The sequence below is a fragment of the Trachemys scripta genome, chromosome 13 (genome assembly GCF_013100865.1).
Source record: "Trachemys scripta elegans isolate TJP31775 chromosome 13, CAS_Tse_1.0, whole genome shotgun sequence".
NCBI classification, from domain to species: Eukaryota; Metazoa; Chordata; order Testudines; family Emydidae; genus Trachemys; species Trachemys scripta.
The window spans coordinates 7,928,912-7,955,216 of NC_048310.1; the positions used below are offsets into that span (position 1 = coordinate 7,928,912).

At 53.9% G+C, this 26,305-nt stretch overlaps 1 protein-coding gene across 3 annotated transcripts in view; it reads left to right on the forward strand.

Moving 5' to 3' along the window:
* GSE1 (Gse1 coiled-coil protein) overlaps positions 1-26,305 on the forward strand; it is a 342,546-nt gene that overhangs the window by 311,270 nt on the left and 4,971 nt on the right. For 2 of the 3 annotated variants that reach the window (XM_034788816.1, XM_034788818.1), the window contains 11 exons: positions 7,576-7,748; positions 9,116-9,316; positions 10,136-10,327; positions 10,427-10,755; positions 11,478-11,802; positions 16,082-16,677; positions 19,738-19,850; positions 21,105-21,375; positions 22,539-22,646; positions 23,454-23,825; positions 25,962-26,246. In XM_034788816.1, the coding sequence (XP_034644707.1) occupies positions 7,576-7,748; positions 9,116-9,316; positions 10,136-10,327; positions 10,427-10,755; positions 11,478-11,802; positions 16,082-16,677; positions 19,738-19,850; positions 21,105-21,375; positions 22,539-22,646; positions 23,454-23,825; positions 25,962-26,246 (2,965 nt within the window). The remainder of the gene's footprint in view (positions 1-7,575; positions 7,749-9,115; positions 9,317-10,135; positions 10,328-10,426; positions 10,756-11,477; positions 11,803-16,081; positions 16,678-19,737; positions 19,851-21,104; positions 21,376-22,538; positions 22,647-23,453; positions 23,826-25,961; positions 26,247-26,305) is intronic. The other variant, XM_034788817.1, reaches the window with a different exon arrangement.

Consider the following 26,305-nt stretch of genomic DNA (forward strand, 5'->3'; position numbering starts at 1 on the left):
CATTGTCCATTCGGAGGGCCAGAGAGGCTGAGTGACTTGCCCCAGGTCACACAGGCAATCTGTGATGGAGCAGGGACTGGCGCCCTACCTATTGGGCCACCCTTCCTCTCCACTGGGCGAGAGGAGTGATAGCGATACGTAGCATATCTCGTCTGTAGCCCTCAACACGCTTTACAAGGGAAGGCAGGTATCCTCAAGCCCATTTCACCGATGGGGAAACTGAGGCTCAGAGAAGTGATTTGCTGCAGGGTCATGCAATGAGTCAGAAATCGATGCCACCCCCTCACACCCTTCCTCCCCCCATCTGCCATGATCCCTCCTCTGGCCCCTGCTGCGGGGCAACCGACCCGAAGGGAGATGGTTTCAGAGTGAGCCGTAGGGGACACATTCTTTACAGGGCAAGAGGATCTTGGGGGAGCAGATGAAGGTCCTGCTGCAGATAGCCAGGACCCAGCCCCCATGCTGTGACCTGTCCCAGAGATCACCTTGGACTCTGCCCCCAAGAATACTGCCTCGCCTTGGTACCGTGTCCCTTCACCTCCCCAGCTCCTTGGATCTTGTCTCGCTGCCCCCATCCTGAGTCTCTCCTCTCTGCAAGGCCCTTTGGCGTTGGGGGGGATATTCCTGTCTACACCTACATCCCACTGGGTCAGTGACCCACACCCTGTGCCGAGAGCTGTGGGTGTGGGTGGGGCTCTCCCCTTTCCACCACTCCCCGTTGCTTCCCAGTGAGCTGCACAGCCGTGCCAGGTGAGAGCACTGGGGGCTGGCGTTATTCTCCCCGCGGGTCCCATTACCCAGGGGTCAGTGCGCTGCGCTAATCCGTCTGCCCCTGCTCTAAGCTAGGGGGAAGCGACAGCGTAGCCCAGGGACAGCAGCGCTTGGGAACCTACCCTCTCCATTCTAGAGGCTCAGAGAGGGTTGGGGCCTCCGGAGGGGGAGAGGACACAGTTTCTAGAGGGAGAGCCAGCATCTCCATGCCCCCGGGTGGCGGTGCAGGGTGGAGGGGGGGCATGTCCTCTCCCCCTCGGGAGGTCCACACCCCAGGAGGCCCCTACTTCCCCCATTCTCTGCACATCACCCCAAACGGAATGGGGGAGAGGCCGGGCCACGCCTAGACCCCTCCCTGCACCGACTCAGAGCTCATCCAGCCTGTTGGATTCCCCTGTGCCATCCCCAGTACCCTATTGTCCATGTCCTCACAGCCCAGTGAGTACTAACGCCTCCCCCCGGCTGCTTGCAAAGCATCCAGTGCCCCACGAGATGGGGCCGGGACAGATCCGCTCCAGCGATTCATCGCCTTAACGAACCACTAATGCTGCCGGGGAGAGCTGGGAGGGAGCCGGGACTGGATTAACAGATGATATATGGCCCTTCAGTCCCTGCACAAAGACTCAATTGAGGGTTTAATCCTCTCTTTGGGGGCGGGGGAGACAGAGGGAAATAACTTCATAAAGTTAGAGGGGTGAGTCACTCGCATCAGCAATGCAGAAATCCAAATGGGGAGCTGAGCAGCCGATCCATCAGCAGCCGCTTCTCCAGGGTTACCGAGATTTCGCCGGTAATGGGGAGCCTTTGAAAGGCCCGATTAAATGAAGAATAGTCTATTTTAAACCTAATAGGGCATGTCCTGCATTCTCACTGGCGGAGATCACTCGCTAATCGCCAGGGAATGACGGATTTCTTTTCCTCCCCCGTCTCTCCTCCTCGCCTCCCCTTTCATCGTCACAGCCGCCGCTCCGAGACCGCAAATCAAACGCAGGCCGTCCGGTGCCGCTCTGAGCCCTGGGAAGCTGCCATGGGTGTGCCGTGGCCCTGGTGGCAGTTCTGTGCTTGGGGGCGTGTCGCCAATCCAGCTGGGGAATGAGGAAGGGCCGCCCTGTTTGCCCCAGGGCAGGATATCTCTGACTCATGTGACCCAGGGACATTCTCGTTTGCCTTCGCTTTCTTCTCTCTGCCCCACGCTGGGCTCAGGCCCTGGTTACTCCTCTCATCCAGCCGTCCAACCCAGCAGCTGTCAGCCCCTTCCGGACAGGGCATCACCTCCCATCAACCCCAAATCTACCCAGGACCCTGCTCCCTTTCTGCCATATAGGAAGGGCAGGGATGTTAGAACACCCTGATACCTCTTTGTGTCTCCTTTGGGGGTCCCCAGGTTGAGGACCCTATCTATCGATCTATCTTAGTCCTAAGACAGCTGGCACCCCAGATCCTATCCCCTGGGGCACCCACTATTTCCCCTGGCTCTCTGCCTGGCTGAGCCCATGTTTGTTTCTGAATGGATTATTGCTAAGGGTAGGCCGGGTGTACAATCTGTGTCCTTCCTCTCAGGTCAGTACTGCCCGGTGACACGGAGAAGGGAGTGACAGGTTTGTTCTGACAGGCGCGATAGGCTGGGCGGGAGTTTTCCCTTCTCCCTCCTTCTCTGGCCCTGCCCTGCTGTCACTGATCCCCTCCTTCAGACTCCCCAATGCACTGACTGGGTTTTGATCTAAGGAGATGACCTTAGTCCTGTATTAGGAACAAAAATCATCTTTTCATTATAAACGGATGAGCCGGGGGCGCCTGCTGCCTGGGAGAGGTGTGCCGATGGTGGCCTGTCTGCAGGGCTCGCTTTCCTGGGCCCCTCCATGCAATGCCTGACTAACCTGTTTGTTTTATGGCCATTATCAAAGGCCTGCTGGATTTATACTTGCTGTGCTGTTTCAAGCTCCATAGGCGTCTGTATCCTCCCTGGATGATTAATGGTGCCGGAGAACAAAGCTGCCTGTAAATCTAAAGGCAGGTGAAATGTGGGCCTGCTGCTAGCTCTCCTCCCTCCCACTCGCTCGCCTGCCTTATCTCAACCCCGGGCTTGATGGGAAGGGAGCTACACACAGAGACACACCCTGTTGTGGGCCCCTTCCTGCTCATCCAGATCTGGGCCTTTCTCAGAGAGGCCCAGAGTTGCTGGGGTGTTGTCGGTGGCGTTGCACCGAGGTCACCCTTTGGCCCATGTTCATCTCCCCGATGCCCTCGCCCCCTGCCTGCGAAAGGCAAGGGCGGCCGCTCCATATGGCCCGTCCTCTCCAGCCCCGCGGCGTACGTGTTTTGTTCCAGTCGAGTCGCCCTGACTCCTCCCGTCCAGTCATATCATTATCCCAGGAACGCGCCTTCTGGAGAAGGTCAGAGGTGACCCACTGGGCACGAAAGAGGCCAAACGTGGGGGTCTGGGTGCCTACAAGGCGCAGAGAGTGAACAGATGTTCCTGCTCATTAAAAATTCCCATCAGCGGGTCCCATCTCTTTCAATTAATTATGGCCGATGTGTCTTCTGAAGAGATTATGAAGTCTTGAGGAGCCATCAGCTGCTCGCGGAGTGTGTGCTGTGGTGGTGTTTAGTAAATACACTTGACTGATGAAGGCAGTTCCCCTGATGGTGCGGCACAGCCTGGCCCAGTGCTGTTTAAATCTTATCCGCTGTGTGTTCCAAGATGTCACTATCTGGGGATATGAAGATGGATGGGCCTCCGTAAGAAGGGCAGACTATGCAAAACAATGCTCCCTCTGTCTCCCTGGGAGATAAATTCCAGACAGGAGGAACGGCTGGCTCCTGGATCAAACTGCCTTCTCCTGCAGGATGATGTGCGTCTGGAGTGAGGGCAGGAGAAGCTTAGAGAGCGACTGAGCACCTCCAGCATACAGGCAAGGTCCGTGGTCAGCTGGGTGCATGGACTGCCGCCATGTTGCACAGCACCAAGCCCACAGGAATGGTTGGGGAGCTGGTCCCCACGTAGCGCTCCGCTCCGTTCCTGTTGACTTCCCCAAGAGCTGAGAGCAGCCTGCAGGAGGCGCTATTCACCTTGCAGGACCTGTGGCATTGGCTGGAATTGTCTCCACTAGCACCCTCCACTCCCTCCACAGCCAGTCCATACCCTCCCTCTCACAGATCGTTCACTCTGTTCTGCCATGCGGTTTCTTTCTTTTCCCCTCTATGACTGTTACCGTCCTTTTTTTCAAAATCACGGTTTAGGAAATGAGTAGCCCACGTCTGTCTCCAAGACAGGTTTGCTGGAGCTCTAAAAGCCCCTGACTACTGTCCATTTGGCTGCCGGTCCTTGGTACCGGCTCCCTGCAGTGCATGAAGGATGTGCTGTCGGAGCCGAAGGCCCAGAGCGAAGGGGTTTGCATGGAGTCTCGTTGGCATCCCATGTAAGAGCTGGGCGAAAGCCATGTTTGGAGAGGGGGAAATCTGCAGCACAACAAAGGCCTGACTGAGCAGGACTCCTCAAAACAGCAGGGTTGTTTAAGTGAAGCAGGACAAGGGAGAGGAACACCGTGATGGCCAAAGGGCCACCAAAGTACTTAGCAGTCCAGTACCAACGTTGGGTGCTGCTGTGACCACATCATAGGGTCCCAAAGATGGCAGGGCAACCCCACCTGATAGTGTAAAAAAAATTCCGAGTCCAGCTGAGAATCCCTTTACCCAATAATACATGTGGGCTACAGTCATTGTATTGTCCTTGGTAGCCCATTGGGTTATAAACTGTCCACAGCTGCAGTAAGCCATTGCAAACAGAATGGTCTCCCTGCACACGGTGAGAAATCCTTAGAGCAGCTGGCGGGAAAGACGTAGGTGGGGACTCCCAGGTCTCGTCCTGCAGGGGAAGGAGCTCACTGTCTCTTAGAGTCCTAGATTGCAAGGCCAGGAGGGACCCTTGTGATCACCCCTGCACAGCACAGGTGAGAGACCCACCCCTAAATCATTCCTAGAGCTGAGCTTTTAGAAGAAACATCCCATCTCGATTTTAAAATGGCCAGTGATGGGGACTCCACCACGGCCCTTGGGAACCTGGTTAATTACCCTCACTGTTAAAACCGTACGCCTTGTTTTCAAAAGCAGACTGGTGTCTAGTCCTGGGCAGGAAGGGGTTAACAGGATGAATGACTTAACAGAGTGCTCTGAAGAGGCTGAATTTGTCTTGGGATCCCTTGGCAATTCAGTGTGTCAGCCTTCCCCCAGTCGCTGGGGAAAGGACTCTCGGCAAGGAGAGGGTTAAGGCTTTGATGGCGGTGTTAACTGTTTCCTTTCCGGAGCAGGGCAGTTGTCTGAGCCCCCAGTGAAAGGGCTGGTGGGAATGGTGGTTGGCCTGTGTTTCTTTATGAAGCAGCTCCGGAAATGCTCAGAAGACCCAGCACCGGGAGGGGCCAGGAAGGCACTTGAACTCTGATTTTGACTTCTTTTGACATCTCTGAACTGCTTTTCCGCCTCAGCACACATCCAGGGTACCGCTGAGCGTCCGCTCCCGCAGAGCCATTAGAAGGGTTTTATCCCTTTCAAGGGGCCGGGGAGAGCCGGAGAGCGCTGCTTGGCTCCCTGCCAGGGGCAACGCACGTTAAACGAGCCTGAGCAACATGCGGGCTCGACAAAAATAACATTGCTGACATTTAATATTGCATGTTCTCGGCCGGGAGCCGCGCTGGGTCAGCGCTCGGTGGCCGGGAGCCAGCGCTGGAGCGTGGCAGCCCCTCGGGAGGGGAAACGGTTCACAGAATGGGATTTCCTTCCAAATCCACACAAGGAGTAGCCCATCGAACAAGGCCTGTCAGCCAGAAAAGCCCATGAGGTGGTTAATATTTGATCACCCGATGGTGCGTTATAAGGTGCATGGGCTTCCTGCATTGTCCACCCTGCCGGCAGGAAGCTTGTTAAGAGGACAGGCTCCGTCCTTTGGCCTGGGGGCCCAGTGCGTGCAGTAGTTAGGGCAATGGCCTGACACTCAGGAGACCTGCGCTGAATTCCCAACTCTGCTGCTTGGGCGGGTCCCTCTTTGTGCCTCGCTTTCTCCTTCCACGCTTCAGCAGTTTGGAGCCTGGGCTCGTCACAGCAGGGTTTTATAGCTGCTAGAACCCCCAGTTGTGGCTCGTGGCTTCAATGTGCTTGATGCTGTACAAACACAGAACAGACCGACGCTCCCTGCCCCCGGGAGTTAGGATGTTTTGTGCCGTGTCCAGCGCAGCAGAGCCACTTCTTATTGGCATGATTTCAGTGAAAGGAGCTTTTCCCCTTCATTTCGGTTTAAACATTCCCCCGACGGGTTTGCTGTCGATCTAGGTGCTATCTGGCAGCTTCCAAACGCGTTGGCTGTATTCTCCCTCCCTTCACCTCTCTTCTTCCTGCTTCCCTTCCCTCTCCCCAGGTTCTTTCCTTAGCTCTTCTGAGAGCCAGCCTGGGCTGCGGCCCTGGGAGCAGTGCCGTTCCGAGGCCGCAGAGAGGGCAAGAGAGCCCCTGCCCAAGAGGTTCTGCAGCAGTGGAGGCTGGGGGGCAGGGTTAGCCCCACAGCTCAGTACAGAAGTGGGTTCTGGGCCCACCTGCCCTTACAGAGCTCCATTTTCCTCCCAGTAGTTTCTCCCCTACCAGGCCCTCAAAGATTGCAGAGAACATGCAGCATGTGGGCACTCCCTGGGCCATGCAGCCCTACCAGGGAAGGGAGGAAAGGCTGCGGTGGCAACAGCAGCCCCAGTGCCTCCTTCCCTTATTTTCACGTGTGCGTCGGTGCTGCCGGAATAGCTGTGACAGCACAGGCAAGCAGCTGCCTTCGCAGCTGATATCAGGGCCACTTAGGGGAACTGCTGGTTACAGACCAGCCTGCCCTATCCCGGCAGGAATGCCAGCTTCCTAATGTCCCCTCTCGCTCTCTGTGTCAGTGGTGCCAGAATAGCTGGGATGGCAAGCGAGCAGCTGCCATCCCAGCTGATGCCAGCCTTACTCCAGGAATGATCGCTGGCGTGCGTGCGAAGGAGGGCCCCATGCGGATCGCTCCCTCCTCCCCTGGAGCTCAGACATATTGTCTTTTCAGCGTGTCCGCGGATCTGTGCGTTCTCAGCCCAGTAGGGATGGTGGTTACCACCAGCTGTTTCCAAACCCTCCTGATTTTATTTTTCTTACATTATTTAAAACTTTGGAAAGGTTTGGAAGCGAGTGTGTGTATATAAGTGTGTGCACATGTGCAGTCCTGAAATCCTTCCTCTGTTCGCCCTCTGGCAACATTCTCATCGTGTCAGCTCCTGAAGCACTTCCATCTCCTTTTCCACCCGCCGGTTTTCCGAGCTGAGGGGCACTTGCAGAGTCACTTGTAAGTCAGGGGGATCTGCGTGCGCTCAGCCCTCCTGAAGATCAGGGCCACGGGTGGGTTTATTGAGCTGAAGCACTTCTCCCTGGATCTAGGCGCTTCAGATCCAAAATCGCTGGGCTCGCCTAGCAAAGAGCCAGAGTGACCCAGCTTTGGCAGTTCCCTCCACCCTCATGCTGCCGCTCCCAAAGGATGGGATAAAGGCAGTCAGTGGGAGTCTGGCCTGAGCAGTTCCCTAGACTACAGCCCAGGGAGCCTCCAGTAAGTCTGACTGCAGGGCAGGATGGGACAGACTCCTCCAGGAGGCCCGTTGCTGGGGATCTGTTCCTCAGCAGGGAGACCCTGCGACTCCCAGTTGGGCAGGGAGCACTGAGCTAGCTCCTGGCCAGATGCATCTGCTTCCTGCCCCCCAGGACAGTTTTTCCCTGACACTCAGGGTGGGGTGGTCGTTTGTTTTCTTGTAGCAAGAAGCAGGATCGAGAGGCAGCAGCAGCCGGGAGCGCCTGATCGCCGAGCCTCCACTCCCACAGGAGAAAGCCGGGGGCCCCGCTGTCCCTTCTCACCTCCTCGGGACGCCTTACTCCTTCGGGATGCCCCCCACCTCCGTCGTCCAGGATTCCCGCTTCCCGCCTTTAAAGTGAGTCACGTCCCCGGGAGCAGGATCCGCGGCATCAGCTTCCTGCAGTGTCGGGTTCACTCGTGTGCTGCCAGCTCTGACACATGCCGCAGCGGGGTGGCCTGGTATTGCTTCTCAGAGCCTGGTGTCTGCTGCCCTTTTCCAGGCTGAGTTCCTTTGTGGCTGTTTTCTCTGGGGTTCCCCAAAGAATTCTACAGCCCTGGAGAGCAGGCCATCCTGTAGGTGGGTGTTTGGTTTGTTTAGCTCCTGAAATAGCGCAGATAGAAGTAACCGAGGAACACAGCGAGATCTGCAACCGCAGGCTGGCTCCACCTGGCTTCTGCTGGTCCCTGGAGTGGCTCAGCTAGGACAGGGTCCATTGTAATACTCGCCCTTTCCCCTCCCACCAAGTTCCACGACATGTGTTCTGTGGCTTAGAAGCTCATCACAGACGTTGCCTTGAGCCATGCGGTTTTTGTGCAACGCTCTCATCTGTCCCAGCCGGGGTTCTTCCAACACAAACCCAAACCACAACTCTGAATACATCTTTCTCCCTATACATTTCAAAACCTCAAACCAACCAACCCAGGAGCAGGCGACAAATTCAAACCAAAGGTGGGCCTGAGCTGCAGAGTTCAAGGCCAGGACTGGCCCCAAGTGTCTCCAAGGACTGGGGGAGCTGGGAGGCAGCTCTGCGGTTTTGGGCAGGACCACGTGTAATTAAAACAAACTGCTTTGGAAACCAGCATTCCAAACACCAATGCTGGGTGTGTCACCAGTGCTCCTTCCCAACCCAGATCTCCAGCAGCACAGACCTAAGACTTTCATGCACTGCCTTGAAGGACTGTATGGCAAATGTGCTGGGTTACATTTCACTGGGGAGATCTAAACCCTGAGGGATGGTGGCTACTCCCTGGAATGACCTCTGGCAGCTAAAGGTGCTGCGCTGACAGCTCTCACCAGTGGGGGGCAGCATTCCACTCAAACTGCCCCACCATTCCCAGGCAGCTGCCTTCCTCCCTCTGCCTGTGGCCGACTCTCACTGAGCAGAGGGTGACTGGGTGGGTTGCATTCTGCTGCGTTAACTCCGGACGGCATGGCTTCGGGATGGCCAGGCCCCTGGAGGTGAAGTGCCCCGCCAGGGGACGCAGGTGCTGGAAGGTAGCGAGCCTGGTAGAGTACGGCGGCACAGAGTGGATTGTGGCTCTGCCTTTGCAGTGACTTCCTATGCTCAGCCACCAGCATCTCAGTAGGAGTTGCCCCTTCTCCGGGCTCTGCATTGGGAGCCCGGTCCCCTCCCTAGATCCAAGCTAATGAGGCCATCCAGAGGCTTGCGAATCTCCTGGATTGGGAAGGTCACTGACACTCCCTCCATCCCTCCCCGCCAGCAGCCTGCAGCGGCCTGTACACCATGTGGTGCCTCCCAGCGCGGTCACGGAAGATTACCTGCGGAGCTTCCGGCCCTACCACACTGCTGAGGAACTCCGTATGTCCTCCCTGCCGCCCATCAGCCTGGATCCGGCCACCGCCGCCGCTTACTACCACCCCGGCTACCTGGCCCACCACCCCTTCCCTCACCCAGCCTTCAGGTAAGCATCAGAGGCCAGGGGAGAGAGGGACTGCTCGGGGCTGGGCAGCGATTGTTTTTCTCCACGCGTCCAGCCGACAGCGGCTGCTCACCAAACCTTGCGGGGGCCGTGGATTGAGGCAGAGCAGTGCAATCAATTACCCGCGCGTCGGCTTTGGAAGCCACACAGAAATAAGTACACTTTATCCACAATTGATGGTTCCCCGGGTGCTTCAGTACAATGGTAATAAGGCATTCCAGGGAGGTCATTTACCACAGCAGCGGAGATTCCTGCGGCGGGGCTGATAACTAGCTCCTTGAGTGTGAACCCTTCCCGGCAGGCTTGTATCTGCTCCGCTGCTGGGAGCAGTGCTGAAGCCCCTTGCATTATCCCCTCACCAGAGAGAAAGGAACGATCAGCACAGAGCCCAGATCCCCCTTGCAGGCAAAGGATGCTGGGAAATCTCTTGCTAAGCTGGCTGGGTTTAGCTTCTCCCCAGAGCCCGAGGGCCCGTCCGGTGCTCGTACCGTGCAGTTCCTTTGGCATGGAGCCATGGCTCTCCACAGGCAGGCTTGTGGAAGGTCGGGAGAGGGGCAGTGATGGGAGCCGGCCTGAACCCAAACTGGGAGAGGCCTCTGAGGAGCTGCCGGGCGGTTTGTAGTGGTAGAGTCAGGCCGGGACTCCCATCCCTGGGGGATTGACAAGAGTCTGCCATAGACGTGAAGTCACTTCTCCCACAGCAGGTGCTTTCCCTTCAGTAGCCACACACTCCTGGCCTCTGCCGCCAGCTGGATAGGGGAGCTGTGCAGCTTTTCAACCTGACCCGTTCTCTCTCTCCAGGATGGATGAATCCTACTGCCTTTCGGCCCTGCGGTCCCCCTTCTACCCGATCCCAACCCCTGGTTCGCTCCCACCTCTTCATCCATCAGCCATGCACCTCCATCTGTCGGGAGTGAGGTACCCCACCGAGCTGCCCCACTCGTCGCTCTCTGCCCTTCAGTCCGAGCGGATGTCCAGTCTGACTGCAGAGAGGTAAAGGGCTCCATGTCCCATGTCGTGCGCAGCCCCTGGGGCGGGAGGATGGGGAGGCCCGTGGAGATGCTAACTTTGCTGTTCTGTTGGTGATTCCAGGCTGCAGATGGACGAGGAGCTGAGGCAGCGTGAGAGGGAACGTGAGAGGGAGCGCGAGAAGGAGCGGGAGCGGGAAGCCGACCGGGAGCGGGAGAAGGAGCGCGAGCGGGAGAGAGAGCGGGAGAAGGAGCTGGAGCGGGAGCGGGAGAAGGAGAGGGAGCGGGAGAGAGAGCTGGAGAGACAACGAGAAAGGGCCCGGGAGAAGGAGATGAACCTGGCCAAAGCCATGGAGAGCCCATTTCTGCCAGTGGCAGAGCTGCACGGGCTGAGGAGCCACCCGGCGGAGGAGCGTGTGAAACCAGCCGAGCAGCTGACGCCAAACAGACCAGGTAATTCCCCCCACATGCCGCACTCCGGGCTGGCTGCTCTCCCAGGCACAGCTGAGCCAGGCCCCACTGGTAACTTCCCAGGGGCCTGTCCTTCATCTGGGCCTTCTGTGAGACTCGCAGCCCTGGGATTTTGCATTGAGTTCACCTGGAAGCTCACAGCAAGACTCAGCCCAGCCAATAGGGAGTCACAAATCAGGCCGTGCTCCAGGATTTTGCCCCAACCCAAATGACTGCCACTGGGTTCCTCTCGGTTCCTTCCGATTGCTGAGCCATTTCTGGGCAGACGGGCTGCTCGTGACTACAGGATGGGGTAGGCTTGCCCCCGGCAGCTTCCCGACGCTAGTGACGTACCAAAACTTTGTCCTTCTCCAGCCCCCCTCCATCCTTGAAATGCCACAGACAGGTGAATTTAGCCTCCCAACCCCCAGGTGAGGCAGGAAGGGGTATTAACTGAGATCCCACGGGAAGCCTGTGGTGAGGTCAAGGCTAAAGCCTAGATCTTGCAGCTGCCAGTCCTGGCTGTCATTGCACGTTAGTCGGACTCTCATTAGTATCTGTGCTGGGTTTCCAGCGGGGATGAGTTCTGGGGGCCGTTCCCATTGCTCTGCCTCATGTAATGAACACTGCACCTAGTTGCCCACCTATCATCTGCAAACTGATTAGCTGGGCTGAGAGTAGACGACAGTTCTCCCTGACTGCAGTGCGTCCTCTTCCTCCTGCAGAGAAACCCAAGGACACGACCATCCCAACTCCTAAGCCCGTCCAGCACCCCTTGCACCAGCCGCCCGCCTCCCACCATCCCGTGCCCAGCCTCATTTCCAGCCACAGCGTCTTCCCCCTCCCCGGGAGCAGCGCAGCCACAGCTCTTCTCATCCAGCGCACCAACGAGGAGGAGAAGTGGCTGGCGCGCCAGCGTCGGCTGCGGCAGGAGAAGGAGGACCGCCAGTCCCAGGTGTCGGAGTTCCGGCAGCAAGTGCTGGAGCAGCACCTGGAGATCGGGCGGCCGCCGAACCAGCCGGAAGCTGAGCACCGGCCAGAGAACCCCAGGTAAGGGCTGACTCCAGTGCTGGGATGGACAGGGACTCTCTGGAGTTCGGGAATCGGAGGAGCAGAGCAGCCAGGCCTGACTTGTGAGATTCAGGAGGCAATGGCTGACTTGGCCGGAAGCGCTCGGCTTTGCTTGAGTCCACCTAAAAGGGCTCCGTGCTGCGTCTGAGCAGCTGGGCTACCACAAAAGGCTGGCAGAGCCCCTTTCTCGTAGGGCCGGGCTGGCTCACAGGGGTGGGCAATGGGTTAAAGAGTCTTTCCCCTTTAGGTCACTGGTTCCAATCTGGTCTGTGCTGGCAGTGACCGCAATTTAATATCTCCTGACAGCTGCTCAGTGGCCTGCGTGAGATAAGTCTGGTGACCTCAGGCCAGTTGCTAGTGACTAGATGTTGCTAATTGCTACCCTGGCTGGCAGTATGAAAACACTCAGACTGCAGGGGAAGCGAGCCACGGCACCCCCGAGGGGCAGCTCCTCCAAGATTAGGAGTCAGGCACCCTGGCAGGGCAGGAGGAAGCAGCATGCGCTGCTGCCCCGCCTCGGACCTGTTCTGGGGCTGCAGGGCTGTCAGTGTGGCACCATTCACCAGCGTGTACCTCTAGTCCCAGTAAATACAGGGGCAAAATCTCGTTGTTATTTAATGAGAGGACGAGTCCAGATTCTTTCCAGGTCCGAGTGCTCCATCAGCGCTTCCATCTGTCAGGCGCCAGCGGAGCCCTGGGTGCAGTGGGGAGTTCAGTATGGTAGCCTGCCTTCCTGAACAGCCAGGAATCCCGGCCAGCCCCCTGCAAGCTGCATGCCAGCCTAGCCCTGCTGCACAGCACCCCTCTCTTACCTTGCAGCGCCACGTCAGCCCTCGGCGTTGGGAGCAGGTCAGCAAAGTACAAGGGGTCAGTGGGGCAAGAGCAGCACGCGGCCTCCTTTGACGCCTCCTGATGTGACTGCCCCTATCTCTAACCCTGCCACCTTGGGGCTGATTGATGCTGGCTTTCTTGCTCTGTGGCTGAGCACTTAAGCGCTGCTGGCTCATCCAGTCATCTCTGCCACTGGATTCCATTGTCATTTTTGGGTATCAAGGGGATTAGCTAAACTAATCAGGTATAATAGGGAGCGGATTGCAGGGCTGCACAATGGTAAAGTCTCATTTCACTCTCCACTTCCACGTTCTCATCCCTCCCCAAACCCAAGCAAGTAGCTCAAGGTCACCTCCACTACATGGACCAGAATGTGGGGGCTGGGGGCGCCTCCACCCCTCCCCAAGTGCAGGCTGGCTGGGTGGGGAGGCTTGCATTGGGAGCGGCCACAAGGAAGCGTGTGGGCGCTAATCTGCCTTGCTCAGCAGAGGTGCTGCGTCTCCCTCGAAGAGGACTCACTCATGCTTGACAATTGAGATGTCAGTCGAGCCAGTTAACGTCCATCATGACTGAATAAGAAGCCCTGCTACCTTGCCATGTCGAATTGAATGCGCATTGCTTCCCTGCCTTCTTAAAGGTCTATTAAACAAGCAGGCTGCTGTGACATGGGCCAATTTCTCCAGAGCTCTGTAGCTAGCACAGGATCGATCTATACTAGACAGGCCTATAGAGCTCATGCATGCTGGCAGGAGGAAAGCACTCTAGGTAGGAAGTGGAAGAGGCTCGTCTCCTGCTCGCTGTGGGTGTCTGTACCTCTGCTTTCCACAGCTCCATGGCAGCTGTGCTATAAATTGTAGCGCTGATCTGAACTTGATGCTTCAGTGCACGGAGGTCCGGGGCTCTGAAGTGGAAAACTGTTAAATGCACAGCTTCAGCGCATGAAATATTTATTCTGCTAACAGTTTTATTCCTTTGCCGGTTACTTAAGAAGGGTTTCACGGTGTCGTTCCCTTTGTGCTTCTAGAGCGCTGAGTGCCATGCCCCATCTCCTCGCCTTTATTCAGCAGAACCTGGGCAGAGGCTGTATCTGGTAGTTTGTAGATGGCTAAAAAGTAGTTTTACCCCCTTGGGTCCTGCATTGGGACCCACGCAGGTAAACTGCTGCTTCTGTGCGGATCCCCACTGAACAGCGCTCCATGCGAGCACAGCAGTGCACCCACAACAATCAAGAGGCATGATCAGAGCCTTGGGCTGGAAGTAAGATATCTATAGGGGAATTGACAACTAGGGTGGGTCAAATAGCTAAACAAGCAATTGATGATTAAAAATGCTGAGCTTCAATGGTTAAAATCCATGGACTTGACCAGCAGGTATTTGGGGAAATGTTTGTGAATCCGAGAGTTTTTAGCCAGGTGTTTAAGAACCAGAAAGCCTGTCCAATCTGGGCAAGAAAATACCATATCATATGACTTAGATGACCAATAACGAACCATGAATTGTTTGCAAACAGCCTTGAGTCACAACTTTGGTTTTTAGGCCAGTTGCTTATCAAATGCTTCTAAATAACAAAGCCATTGAGGGAGACTCCAGATCAGTTTGCAAATGATTCATTAACCCCAAAAGGGGGCAAAATTCAGACTAAAGCTTATGCATCAGAAAGAGAGTAACTTGATTCCTGACAAACTGGTTACATGTTAAATACTCCCCAAATTATGTAGGCATTAAGGGTAACTGTGCCATCTCAGTTCTTCCCAGGTTCACTTATGAATTACCACGCAGTCTTTAATTCTGTAATCGCATCCTGCAACAGCTGATAATGGAATAGGTTTATGCATAACGTGAATGCCTTCCACAGTTGTGTATTATCCACTGCAGTTAACCAAATGACCACTAGATGTCGTGCCAGTTGCATTCAGAGGCAGTCTGAAGGCCCTTTATCTGGTTATCAAGCCTTGAAGATGCAGTTTAGCAGGGAATTTTTCTTCTGTCCCAGAGTTAAATGCCTTCATAATCTGAATACCTTTTTTCCTGCTGCCATCTCTTGGCTATTCCCCTGGAAGGCCCAAGATGCGTCCTAGGGCTTGGCTACACTTGCAAGTTAGAGCGCCCTAACTCCTGAGATGTCCACACTGGTAAGGCACTTAGAGCACCTGGACTCCGCGGCTGGAGCGTCCCTGGTAATCCACCTTCACCTTGCTGCGCCCTGGCTGAAACGTCGGGGTGTCAGTGTGGACGACGTGTTGCATTACTGCGCTGTGATTGGCCTCTGTAAAGTCCTGAAGTCAAGTGGCCACTCCGGTCATTGTTTTGAACTGGGCCGCAGGCATGTGACTATCCCCTTTCAAAGCTCCGTTTCTGACAGCCGGCATGCTTATCTTCTCCGGGACAAAGCAAACCATTACTGTGGAATGCTGCTGTTGCAGAGGGGGGTGTGTGTGTGTGTGTGTGTGTGGGCTGATGTCAGGGTTTCCCCCTTCCCTCGCCACTGTCTGAACTTACAAGACAGCATGCTGACACACTCTCTGCCCCCCAAAACACACTCACTCTCCCCTCATATACACATAACACACTCCCTGTCACGCTCCCCGACCCCATTTGAAAAGCACGCTGCAGCCACTTGCACACTGGGATAGTTACCACAACGCACTGCTCTCTGTGGCGTTGCAAGAGCTGCTAATGTGGCCACGCCCCTGCGCTTGCAGCTGACAGTGTGAACACACGGCAGCGCTTTCCCTGTTGCAGTCTCCAAGGGCTGGTTTAACTCCCCGCGCTCCACATCTGCAAGTGTAGCCATAGCCTTAGTCCTTACAGGTCACGTGGTATGGTTTCCTCACCTGGAGAAATCACACCACTCTAAAGAGCTCTTAAGGCTGCATTTATCAAAGCTGAGTGTGCAAATGTGCCCATCGTTCCCACTGGGGGGGGGGGTGCCAACTGGGTGACCCATGCCGACAGATGCATTAAAAAGGCCAGCAATGCAATCACCCCGTGTGGCTGGACTGATGGGGCAGTTGCTTGCGTAGATGAGGTGAGGAATTGCACATGCATTTTTGCACCTATCTTTTTTGATGATCTGGCCCTTAAAACCAAAACGACAGCTGAATGTTTCTGGTAAAGTTCAGAAATGAGCGTGAAGCTCCCCTGTTGCTGGTGTTGCATAGGGGCTCCCAATGCTGGTGTCAGCGGCCCTGAAATGCACTTGCTCACATAGACCCTTTACTGAATGGGAGCCTCTCTCCCCGCAGGAGCAATGCGAAAGGATGCAGATGAGCAGCAGGGGAGCAGCTTCCTTTTGCGAGGTCTGCTTTGGGTGACAGTGGCAGGGCATGACTGCTAGGCACTCCTCTTATTCAAGTGTCCCCCAGTGGCACCAAAATTGTGGCTTCTGACACCTCTCTAATTTATTGTGGGTCTCTTGTTTCCACAGATCAGGACCAAACCGCCATGAGCCAAGTGGCCGAGACCAACCACAGCACTTTGGAGGGCCCCCTCCGCTCATCTCTCCCAAACCTCAGCATCACCCAGTGCCCACCTCGCTCTGGAACCCTGTGTCCTTGCTGGAGAACAACATGGAGCCGCGCAGGATCCAGGAGAATCACTCTCTCCATGCCCACCCTGCCCAGTACGAGCCCAGCCGACAAGCCATCCCCTTGGTGAAGGTGGAACGAGTATACTGCCCCGAGAAGCTGGACGAAGGGGCCAGAAAGAGAGAGACACTGGACAAATACCAGCCTGCCAGGGAGCCTGGGGCGTCGGAACATGGTGGGTTCTCCCATGGGCCCTTCCTGGCAGAACTGGAAAAGTCCACACAGACCATCCTTAACCAACAGAGGGCATCGCTCTCCCAGCCGGGGCAGTTTGCTGAGGTCAGCCTGCCCAGCAAGCCTAGCTCACCTTACCGGCACCCGCTGCCTAGGGCCCACGACCCCATGTACGTTTACGACGAGTTCCTGCAGCAACACCGTAAACTAGTCAGCAAACTGGACCTGGAGGAGCGGAGGCGGAGAGAAGCCAGGGAGAAAGGTGAGTGCCTGCATTGAGGAGTCCCTTCCGGCCGCAGTAGCGCCGAACATGACATCTCACGAGGGCTTGTCTACACAGGATGCTACTGCGCTGTGAACCAGGGTGTGAATCTACAGCACAGTAGCTTGCTGTGCCATAACACCCTGTGCTACAGGGCACAAACAGGCTGGGAGAGTGCTTTGACTTGCGACACTTTACAAACAGTAGTAGCCAAAGCGCACTCCTGGGCGGTAGATTCAAACCCTGGCTCGTCGCGCAGTAACGTCCTGTGTAGACAAGCTGTGAGAATGGAAACAAACTGAAGCAGTGCTAAAGGGCTGTAGCTTTGGGCAGGGGGAACTGGACAGATCAGAAGATTGGAAATGAGCTGCAGAGCCCTTAACCTCTAGAGCAAAGCTGGGGTCAGCAGGGGATGAAAGTTGTGACCATCTGATGGCTGATCAGTGGCCTGCGTGAAATTATTCAGGATGGGGATATCTTAGTCCAATTCCTGTTGAACAAGTCTCTTGTCTCTCTCACTCACCCACCACCATGGCTGGCTCTCACTGGCACCCCTGTCTGTGTCCATGTGAAAGACAAAGACTGAATGGGCCGTGTTCATTAGAGGGGGTTCCTCTGAGACGGGCCAAATGCATTGGCCGGGCAGCACGGCCATTGGCCCTGCTCTGGAGATGAAGAGAGGACTGGAGTTTTCAGGGCTGTGAATCCTGCTCCAAACACAGTAAAGCAGCAGCAACATTGTCTCTTCCATGGGGGCGGGGGGGAGTGTGTGTGTGTGTGTGTGTGTGTGTGTTGTCCAAGACAATTAAATAAGGACAATAACACCTTTGATTCTGAACAAGCCCTGGTAGTGGGGTCGTATGTCTTCCAGGGAGCTAATTGACACCTCTGCCGAGCAGACAGACCACACTGCTGTCCCCACTGCCTATGCAAATCACGCTGAAAGCCAAATCAGAGCAGCTCTGTACATCCTCCGCTGCAGACATGCCCAATTAATAAATGATGAACTGAGGCTAATAAGATGGCTTTAAATATTAATAGGACTGTGCAAGCAGGGATGGGAACAGAGGGAGGAGACTGCTCTGCGGTGGGGAGAGGGGGATTTGGGGCATGGGAGCTACACAGTCATTCTCTGGGCTGCTGCTGACACATGCTGTGTCTCAGATGGCTGGCTCTTGGCTCGCCGGCATGCTGCAGTTCTCTTCTATTCCCTTTTGGCACCAAACATTCTGTTATTTCTGCTTCGCACTTGGCCCACCTCCTGCCTCTGCCCATTAACTCTTCGGAGCTAGTGGAAGCAGCTGACGGCACAATAGGCTGCTACATGGCCGTGCCTGTGAGCCGTGTCTCCTGCAATGTTGGGTACTATGCCAGGGTGGCACGCTGGTCACTCCTGCAGTGCACAGATGCTTCTGCCATAAAAATGAGACACACCACTCCACCCCCTCCCTGCAGAAGGCTGCCTGGTAGTTCATGGCTTCCATGTACCCAGGAGGACATCCTTATTTGAGGCTATTCACCGGGGCCTGATCTCCTCACTGACCTGGCTGGGCATATCCAAGAAGCTGCTTTCTTGTGACAGGCAGGGAGCAGTTACAGATCGGCAAGGTTCAGATGTTTAATCTGAACAACTGTTGATGCTGCAGACCCAATGTGTCGCAAATTCTACATGTGACTCCGAATGCTTGCGGGAGGGGCATGGGCTGTCAGCCACAGTGGGGAGCTGGCAGCTTCAGAGCACACAGGGGAAGGCCATTGGCTTCAGGGGAGCTCCTCCTCATATGCAGGGACTCTGATCTCAGCTGCAGATCAATATCGGCTCCCAGTGGATTGCTCAAGTGTGGGGTGTCAGTTTAGTTTGAGTTCCTCTATGGGCGGGGAATAATCTTGAAAGATCAGCTAATCGGATCACACACACAAGCCTATCTAAGCACACAGACACACATGCCTATTCTGCCTATTCAGTTACCATGACTGTACATCCAAATGACCAGTGCACAATCATGGTAGTTGCACATGCCGTTGGTTGTAATAAATTGTGTCTCTAATCATGAATCCTCCTCCCATGGGATTATTTGTAATGTGTCAAACTACTGAGCAACCTCAGACAGCTGCATTTATATGAAAAACAAACCCATCAACAACCCGGGAAATTATCTCCTCTTCTCCTCCCACTCCAAACCCAAAAGGACCAAGCCCCAGGATCGCCAAGCCCTGAGCCAATAGCGGTCTGAGAACTCACCAATTCTCCACTCATCAAGACTAGAAATGGGAGCTTTATCCCATTGGGTAGGGGACTTCCCAGCTTTCCACTGGGACCCACAGCACATTCTGCTAGCCTGTGACCAGTCCCAGGATTTCAGCCATTTATGTGCTATTATTCCAGAGAGAAAAGCCATTTTGTGGTGAACTTGTAGAGGTTTATTAGTGATAATTCCCCACTTTTGCCTCCAAATCCTGGCCACTTGCCTTTCTGGTACTAAAAGCAGCTGCGCTTCCCAGGTGGAGGCTTATGAATAAAGGACCAGTGATAGCTTAAAGCCTCTTTCAAACATTTCAAAAGCAGGCTTTTTGAGACATTTGGCACGTAGAGAGAATATATTCCCCACGCATCATAGATGCAACCCAAACTGCTGCCAGTCACCGTGGCACCCCGTGTGGTTCAGGTAGTGATGTAGGTACATGCACACATGCCCTGGACTGTTCTTTTCCCTGTGTAATGGGCCCAGGGAGACGGACTGAAATGCACTTGTAGGCCTATTGCATGGCATGGCCTTCAGCCCCGAGGGTACAGCCAGCCACTTCTGTGAATTACACAGCAGGCTGAAAACAGTTCCTGCAGGGAGCCCTTTGTCCAGTCACAAGCCCTTAGAGCTGGGCAATTCTTCCAGGCCTGCTTGCTGATCCCTCCCGGCATGTCACTTGGCTGGGATTCATCGCAAGCTACCCAAGTCTGAGTTGATGGAGCTCTGACGGGTTCTCTCAAGTGGGGGGGGAAGGAGGGAGCTGTCTGTCCCGCCTCTTGGCCTCACCGTCCCACTTTGCGTCTCTCACGCACAGGCTATTACTATGACCTGGATGACTCCTACGACGAGAGTGATGAGGAGGAAGTGAGAGCCCATCTCCGGTGCGTTGCCGAGCAGCCCCCGCTGAAGCTGGATACTTCATCGGAGGTATGCTAGCTGTCTGATCCTGCTGAGGTTACTTTGTGGCCAGTCCTATGGGTGAGGTGCCCTGAGCCAGCTCAGACTCTATATGGTCACTGGGCATTATGGGGCAGAGCAGCCTAGGATACAGCCATGGTATGTTTCTAGCCCAGGAGGACCATTGAGGACACTGTGGCTTTGCGCTGTATAGATTCTCAGACCTTTCCCACTGCAGAGATAAGTAAGTAGCAGCAGCAGGAGGCAAGCCACAATGAAGGAGCCCAGTGAAAGGATGGAAGGGGTGTTTTCAGACAAGGAAGGTGACTGAGCGAGGTGGAAAGATACAGTGAGGGGGTTTCAGAGGGTTGATGCAGAGGAGAGACTGAGTTTTCTCAGCTCGGAAAAGGGGCTGTAGGATCATCCTCCTCTCACCGCCTCACTGTACCCGAGGCTTAGCCCGTTGCCAGCCTTTGGAAGAGGGCCTCTATTAATGTGTAGCCCACTGCACTAATCAGCTTCACAGCATTTCACCAACATTAACTAACCTGTGTGAGACAGGGGAATGAGGATTTATTATCCCATCGGGCAGATGGAGAAACTGAGGCAGGGAGGTAAAGTGACTTGCTCGGGGCCGTAGAGAAAGACAGTGTCCGAGCCATAACCTTCCCTTACCCTTAGTCTGTTTGTGTCTTCAAATTGCAAGTCCTTCGGGGCAGGGGTTGTCTCTTTACTGTGTCTATACAGCACCTAACACAATGGGGCCTCAATCCCAATTGGGGGCCTTGGTCCTACCATACTATAAATATTTAATAACAACAACAGGAGGAGGAGTGCTCAGAAGTCTGCCTTCCAGTCCCATGTCTAGACCGCTAGCCTGTAGCTCTCTGATCTGAACAAGCACCGTGGTGCACTTCCATGCTCTCTGCTGACAGGCTGAATTGTCTTCAGCATTTAGGTTGGCCACCAATCCTGTCCCCTTTCCGGATGGCTTATACATCTGTGGTTTGGGAGGAACGGAACAGCTTATTCTCTGTTTAAAAGACGCTGGGTTTCCCGTGCCATTGGTTTTAGTATTATGGATTCCTTTCCAGACTGCGTAAGCGTCCCCAGAAAGCAGTGTGGTGTATGTGGAATTATACCCCCATGAACCTAGCTAGCTAGAGAGAAGTATATGACAGGGAAACATGGCAGCAGCAGGTTCTTCACTGTTCAGCTGAAGAAAAGTCCCGCTGAGCTTTGAAACGACTCATTTATGTGGCTCTTCCCATTGCCGAACTCCAGAAATTGGAGTTCCTGCAGCTTTTTGGCCTGACCACCCAGCAGCAGAAGGAGGAGCTGCTGACTCAGAAGAGGAGGAAGAGGCGGAGGATGCTGAGGGAGAGGAGTCCATCCCCTCCCACAGTCCAGAACAAACGTCGGACACCCTCACCGCGGCTCCCACTCTCCACGCGCTACAGCCCGGACGAAATGAACAACAGCCCCAACTTCGAGGAGAAGAAGAGGTTCCTGACCATCTTCAACCTGACTCACATCAGCGCAGAGAAAAGGAAAGGTACAGCTTGATCCATGCAGGCCAGTGGGGAGGGATGTGGTGTGTTGGATTCTGCAGATGAGGTTCTAGGTACATATACAGCTCTGTCACTATGGTATGAGTGAAAGGAGGGGGAACTCACAACGCTGGTGGCCATGGGCTTTAGAGCAGCACTAGGAGAAATGTCTCAATTCCATGAACTTGTGAGTCACAACATGGTGATGGTCTTTTGCCCTGTGATGACGCATTGCCTCATGGTGCTGTGACTTCCCTCCCCACCCCCACCCCTACACACAGCACCGCTAGGGTTTGATTTTCAGAGCACCCCCAGTTCCATTAGTCAGGGGGAGCTGCAGGTTCTCAGCACCTCTGCAAGGCAGGTCCTGAACTTCTGGGACAAGTGACACTAGTCTGAGATGAAGAGGCACACTCAACTCTTGATTTCAAGGTTTTCATTCTGCTGCAGGCTGCTTAGAGCGGCTTTGCTTCTCCGGTAGATCCAGCCCGCCCTGGTCCTGATCTGTGCTTTGGTTGTGGTGAGCAAAATGAGGGCATTTTCCACTGCCCAGGAATGAAACCCTTTGGTGCTGGGGCGGCCCCAGCTAGTGTGATAAAAATGGGCATCCAAAGGAATGTTTAATTTGCAATCCAGTTGTGAGCCGAAACACATGAATGCCGTCTCTCCCATGACATGGCATGCAACCCGTCAGCAGCCTGGTGGGAATCTGCCCAGTGCTGCAAGAGAGTAGCATGGCTCCACTGGCCAGGTAGCCACCCCCTCCCCGGAGCCAACACACAAGGCCAGGTTTGGATAGATCAGCTAGGTTGATACAGGAAGCATCCTTAACCCCGTGCTCACCACCACCACCCGGATTATGGATAGTGCCGTATGCTGCTGCGTGGGCACAAGCAGTGACTTCCTACTAGTTCAGCAAAATGCCCATTGTAGGCTCTGATTTGTAGCGACTGCAAAATCAGTTGCTGTTCCTTTGCTGCCTTTGTGCCCCGTGCTGGCCAAGTGCCATGTTCATGTCTGTGTGCTGTAACTCCAGTGAGACTAATCTCCCATGTGTGCACTTGCAAAGCCAAAAGCTGCCCTTGTGCTGTCTGCTTGCGGCATCTTCCTACTTCTCTCTGCTCCAATGGGCAAAGGCTGCACTAAATCTCAGCTTCCCACTCTGCAGATAAAGAGAAACTGGTGGAAATGCTCCATGCCATGAAGCAGAAAAGTGTGACGGCAGCAGTGGTGGTGAAAAGCTCCCCACGGGACAGTCCCAGTCTCACCCCAGCTGGTAAGTAGCAGGGCAGAGGAGCTGATGGGGGGGAGAAAAGTGGGATGGAGCGGATGGACAGACCTCCATGGTGCTCCTGAGAATTGGATCATAGGGACTAAAGAGTGCGCACCTAGTGGGCCTGATAATCCTCGTACTTTGACTGGTTTTACTTTGATGTCAGTGAAATTACCCCAGCATGAGCGAGAGGGGAGCTGGGTCCAACCAATCACCTCTTCATAACTGAACTGGATAAAATGGACAACATTCACCTGTCATTCTGCCCATTGCCCCCTCCTCCAAAGGCAGACAGGTGGCTTTCACAGTAACTGGCTAATGCAGAGTTTGTTGAAGTGATGGAGGGGGAGGGTCAGGCCTGTTGCAGGCTTGGTGTTGAAACACTTCCTGGGTCAGATTTTCAAAGGGCCTCTACAGCATGTGCAGAGCCTAGTTGGGGTGCCCTGGGGGAGAGCTGTGCACAGTCATGGGCCAGACAGTCCAAGGTGCAGTGAACTGATCTTGAACTGCAACGTCTGCTGGGGGTTTTTTAGAGGTCCTTTAGCATTACAGGCCCACCTGACTGTTGGCACAGGATTTCTCTTCCAGCCCCAGCTAGCTGGAGGAAGATCTATCCCATGCTGTGTGAATGGACCTTCTTCTAGAAAACAACAAATCAACCAAAGGGCAGTGGGAGAGCCTTCCCCAGAGCCATGATGTGTCCGGCCATTTAGTAACACCTCAGGGAACACAGGGACATTCGAATCAAGCATCTCCTCTGAATCAGTCCCAAGTACCACTAGTAACTCTGTTGTGTTTTATTTCCCAAAGAGCTCCAGGTGCAGCAATTTCCTGTGGATTCAGATAAACCTGTTGGTATCACCGCCTCCTTGCCAGACACTCAAAAGACATCAGAGCCCAGTCGATTAGAACAGCTGAGACCACACGAGCTCCAGAGGGCCAAGGAACCAGCTCCGGTCTCTGCTGAGAAGCCCAGGCTGAACGATGGGCACACCGGGAAGAAGAGCCTGAGCATATTAAATTATGTCAGGGGCCCTTTGCCTAAGGATATCCCGGTGCCACTCTCTCACAGCATGAATGGGAAGAATAAGCCATGGGAGCCCTTCATAGCTGAGGAATTTGCACATCAGTTTCACGAGTCTGTGCTGCAGTCCACACAGAAAGCATTGCAGAAGCACAAAGGTAATGGGACAGACCCAGAGGGGAAATGGAGGGGGAGACAGCAACAGTATACGTGTACAAATAAGAGCACTGTACTGAAGTCTCAATGAGGCTTCCATCTAAGCTCTAAAGCAAGTGTCCACACTTTTGCACATGTAAGATTCTGCACGCACACTTTTTTCCTCACCTGAGTTTTAGCACGTGCGGATCCTGAATAGAGGCCAAATTTTATTTGCTTGTACAATGTCAGGTATTTAGACATCAAAACCTCTAGTTTGTGTACACAAAGGACATCTGCACATATACATGGGAGTTTGTGTGCACAAAAACCTAGACCTGAAATAAAAGTGCGTGCAAAACTTGTGCATGTAAAAATGCAGGAGTTAGTTTAGAAAATCTGGCTGTTGGTACAGATATAATGACAGTAATTCCCCAGCCAGCCATGCTTTTATCTCTTACGTGTTCTAGAAAAAAAGTTTTAGAAATGACCATTATGGGAAGGGAGAAAAGCACATCTGACTGCCAGCCATGTGGGTATTCAATGTAAGCATGAAGCACAACCTGTTTCTGGAAATTATGAATACATCTGTGCTTTCCCATCACTGAAACAGCCTGAACAATTACAGTAGGAGGTAAAAATATGGGAACTTCATGAGAGGCACTGAAAATATGACTCACGCACTGAAAAGCTCATTAATTTCAGTGGGCAGAAGTAAAGTTACTACAGTGTGTAGGGAGCAGCTGTTAACAGAAAATTAAAAAGAAGTATTAAGAAAGCAGAGAGGAGCAGCATACAAAAAATGTAGACAGTACGGGGCCATAAATGTATGCAATGACTGGCTCAGAGAGCCATTAAAATCTACTGAAGACATCTCCAACACTGAGGAAGAAAAGTTAATCTTATAGCCAAATTAATAAGCCAAGGGCAGCACATTTGTTAATGCAACCTGATCAAAAATGTTTTTAAATAAGAAGCCTATTTTAAGGACACACATTCAGTGATTAGGTCACTTGACTGATGGGCAAGAGACCGGCACTCTAGTCCCAACTCTGCCACTGACCTGCTGTATGACCTAGGAAAAACTTTTTCTCTAGGAGGGTGGTGAAGCACTGGAATGGGTTACCTAGGGAGGTGGTGGAATCTCCTTCCTTAGAGGTTTTTAAGGTCAGGCTTGACAAGCCCTGGCTGGGATGATTTGGTTGGGAATTGGTCCTGCTTTGAGCAGGGGGTTGGACTATATGACCTCCTGAGGTCCCTTCCAACCCTGATATTCTATGATTCTACAGCAAGTCACATCATTTCTCTGCACCTCTGTTGTTCCTCCTGCCCTGTCTCTTATCTCGCCAGTTAGGATTTCCCCCTAAAGAGCTTAGGGGCCACTAGGCGCTACTGTAATACACAAAATAGTTGTAGCATTTTAGAAAAGCAGTAACATATTTCCAGGCGTGTGTGCCATCAGGAGAGGGTGAGGATTAGAGAAGGATTGTGAAGAGAGTTTTCTTGCACTCACTGCACCTTCTGTTACAAAGGGTGTGAAAGGGAATTTGCAGCCTTGCATTTGGCATTCTCTTCACACTGATGCAAGTGCATGGAGTTCATTCACTCATCCTTTTTAGATTTATCAACCAGTGTGATTCCACATGGACTGCCTGGACAGTCAGGGTCAGACTGTTCCTCACAAGCAGGGAGACAGAGAATTCTAATCAGACACTAGTGGCCAGGTGATCCACACCCCAGCTCCCACACTCCTCTTGTCTCCAGCAAATGAGGAGTCAAGCTTCTTAGCCTTTGTGGCTGCCTGGTACAGTAACCAGACACTGCTACGAATCTGATTGTCAGTGGAGCTTCAACACCTGGCCCCCACTTGTGCATGTCGACCTGTGTGCATAGGTGTTAGTGCAGAGCAGGTGCATGCACACGGATGGAGGCAAGGATTGGAAAATCAGTCCTAATATATTTCATTGCAGGACATGCTTTGACACCCAGAAATTAGGCTGATCGCAGGTGGTAGCTGTGGAATTAGCTCATGTAGACTATCCGCGCTGGCCCGGGCCTTGAGATGTTTTCCAGTATGTGCCCTGTTTAGTTTGAAATGTCTTCTGAGGACATAAGAAGTCTTCTTTTCTGACTGTTTTCTGTTCCTGTCTTGCTTTCAGGAAGTGCAGCAGCACTTACTGCAGAGCAGAACCACAAAATTGACACCTCTATCCATTACAACATTCCTGAGCTTCAGACCTCAAGCAGGGTCCAGCTGCCTCAACAGAATGGGCAGCAAGACACCCCACTGGCACGGAAGGGGCTCATCCCACCCGAACAGGACAAGGACTCTGACTCAGAGGGGGAGGAGGAGGAGGAGGAAGAAGAGGAGGAAGAGGAGTACCCTAGACCTAAATGGCAGGGGATTGAGGCAATCTTCGAAGCTTATCAGGAACATATAGAAGGTAAGGGAAAAGGATTACAAAATGGGTCATCAAGGCGATTTCAAGCCCTTCTGTCACCT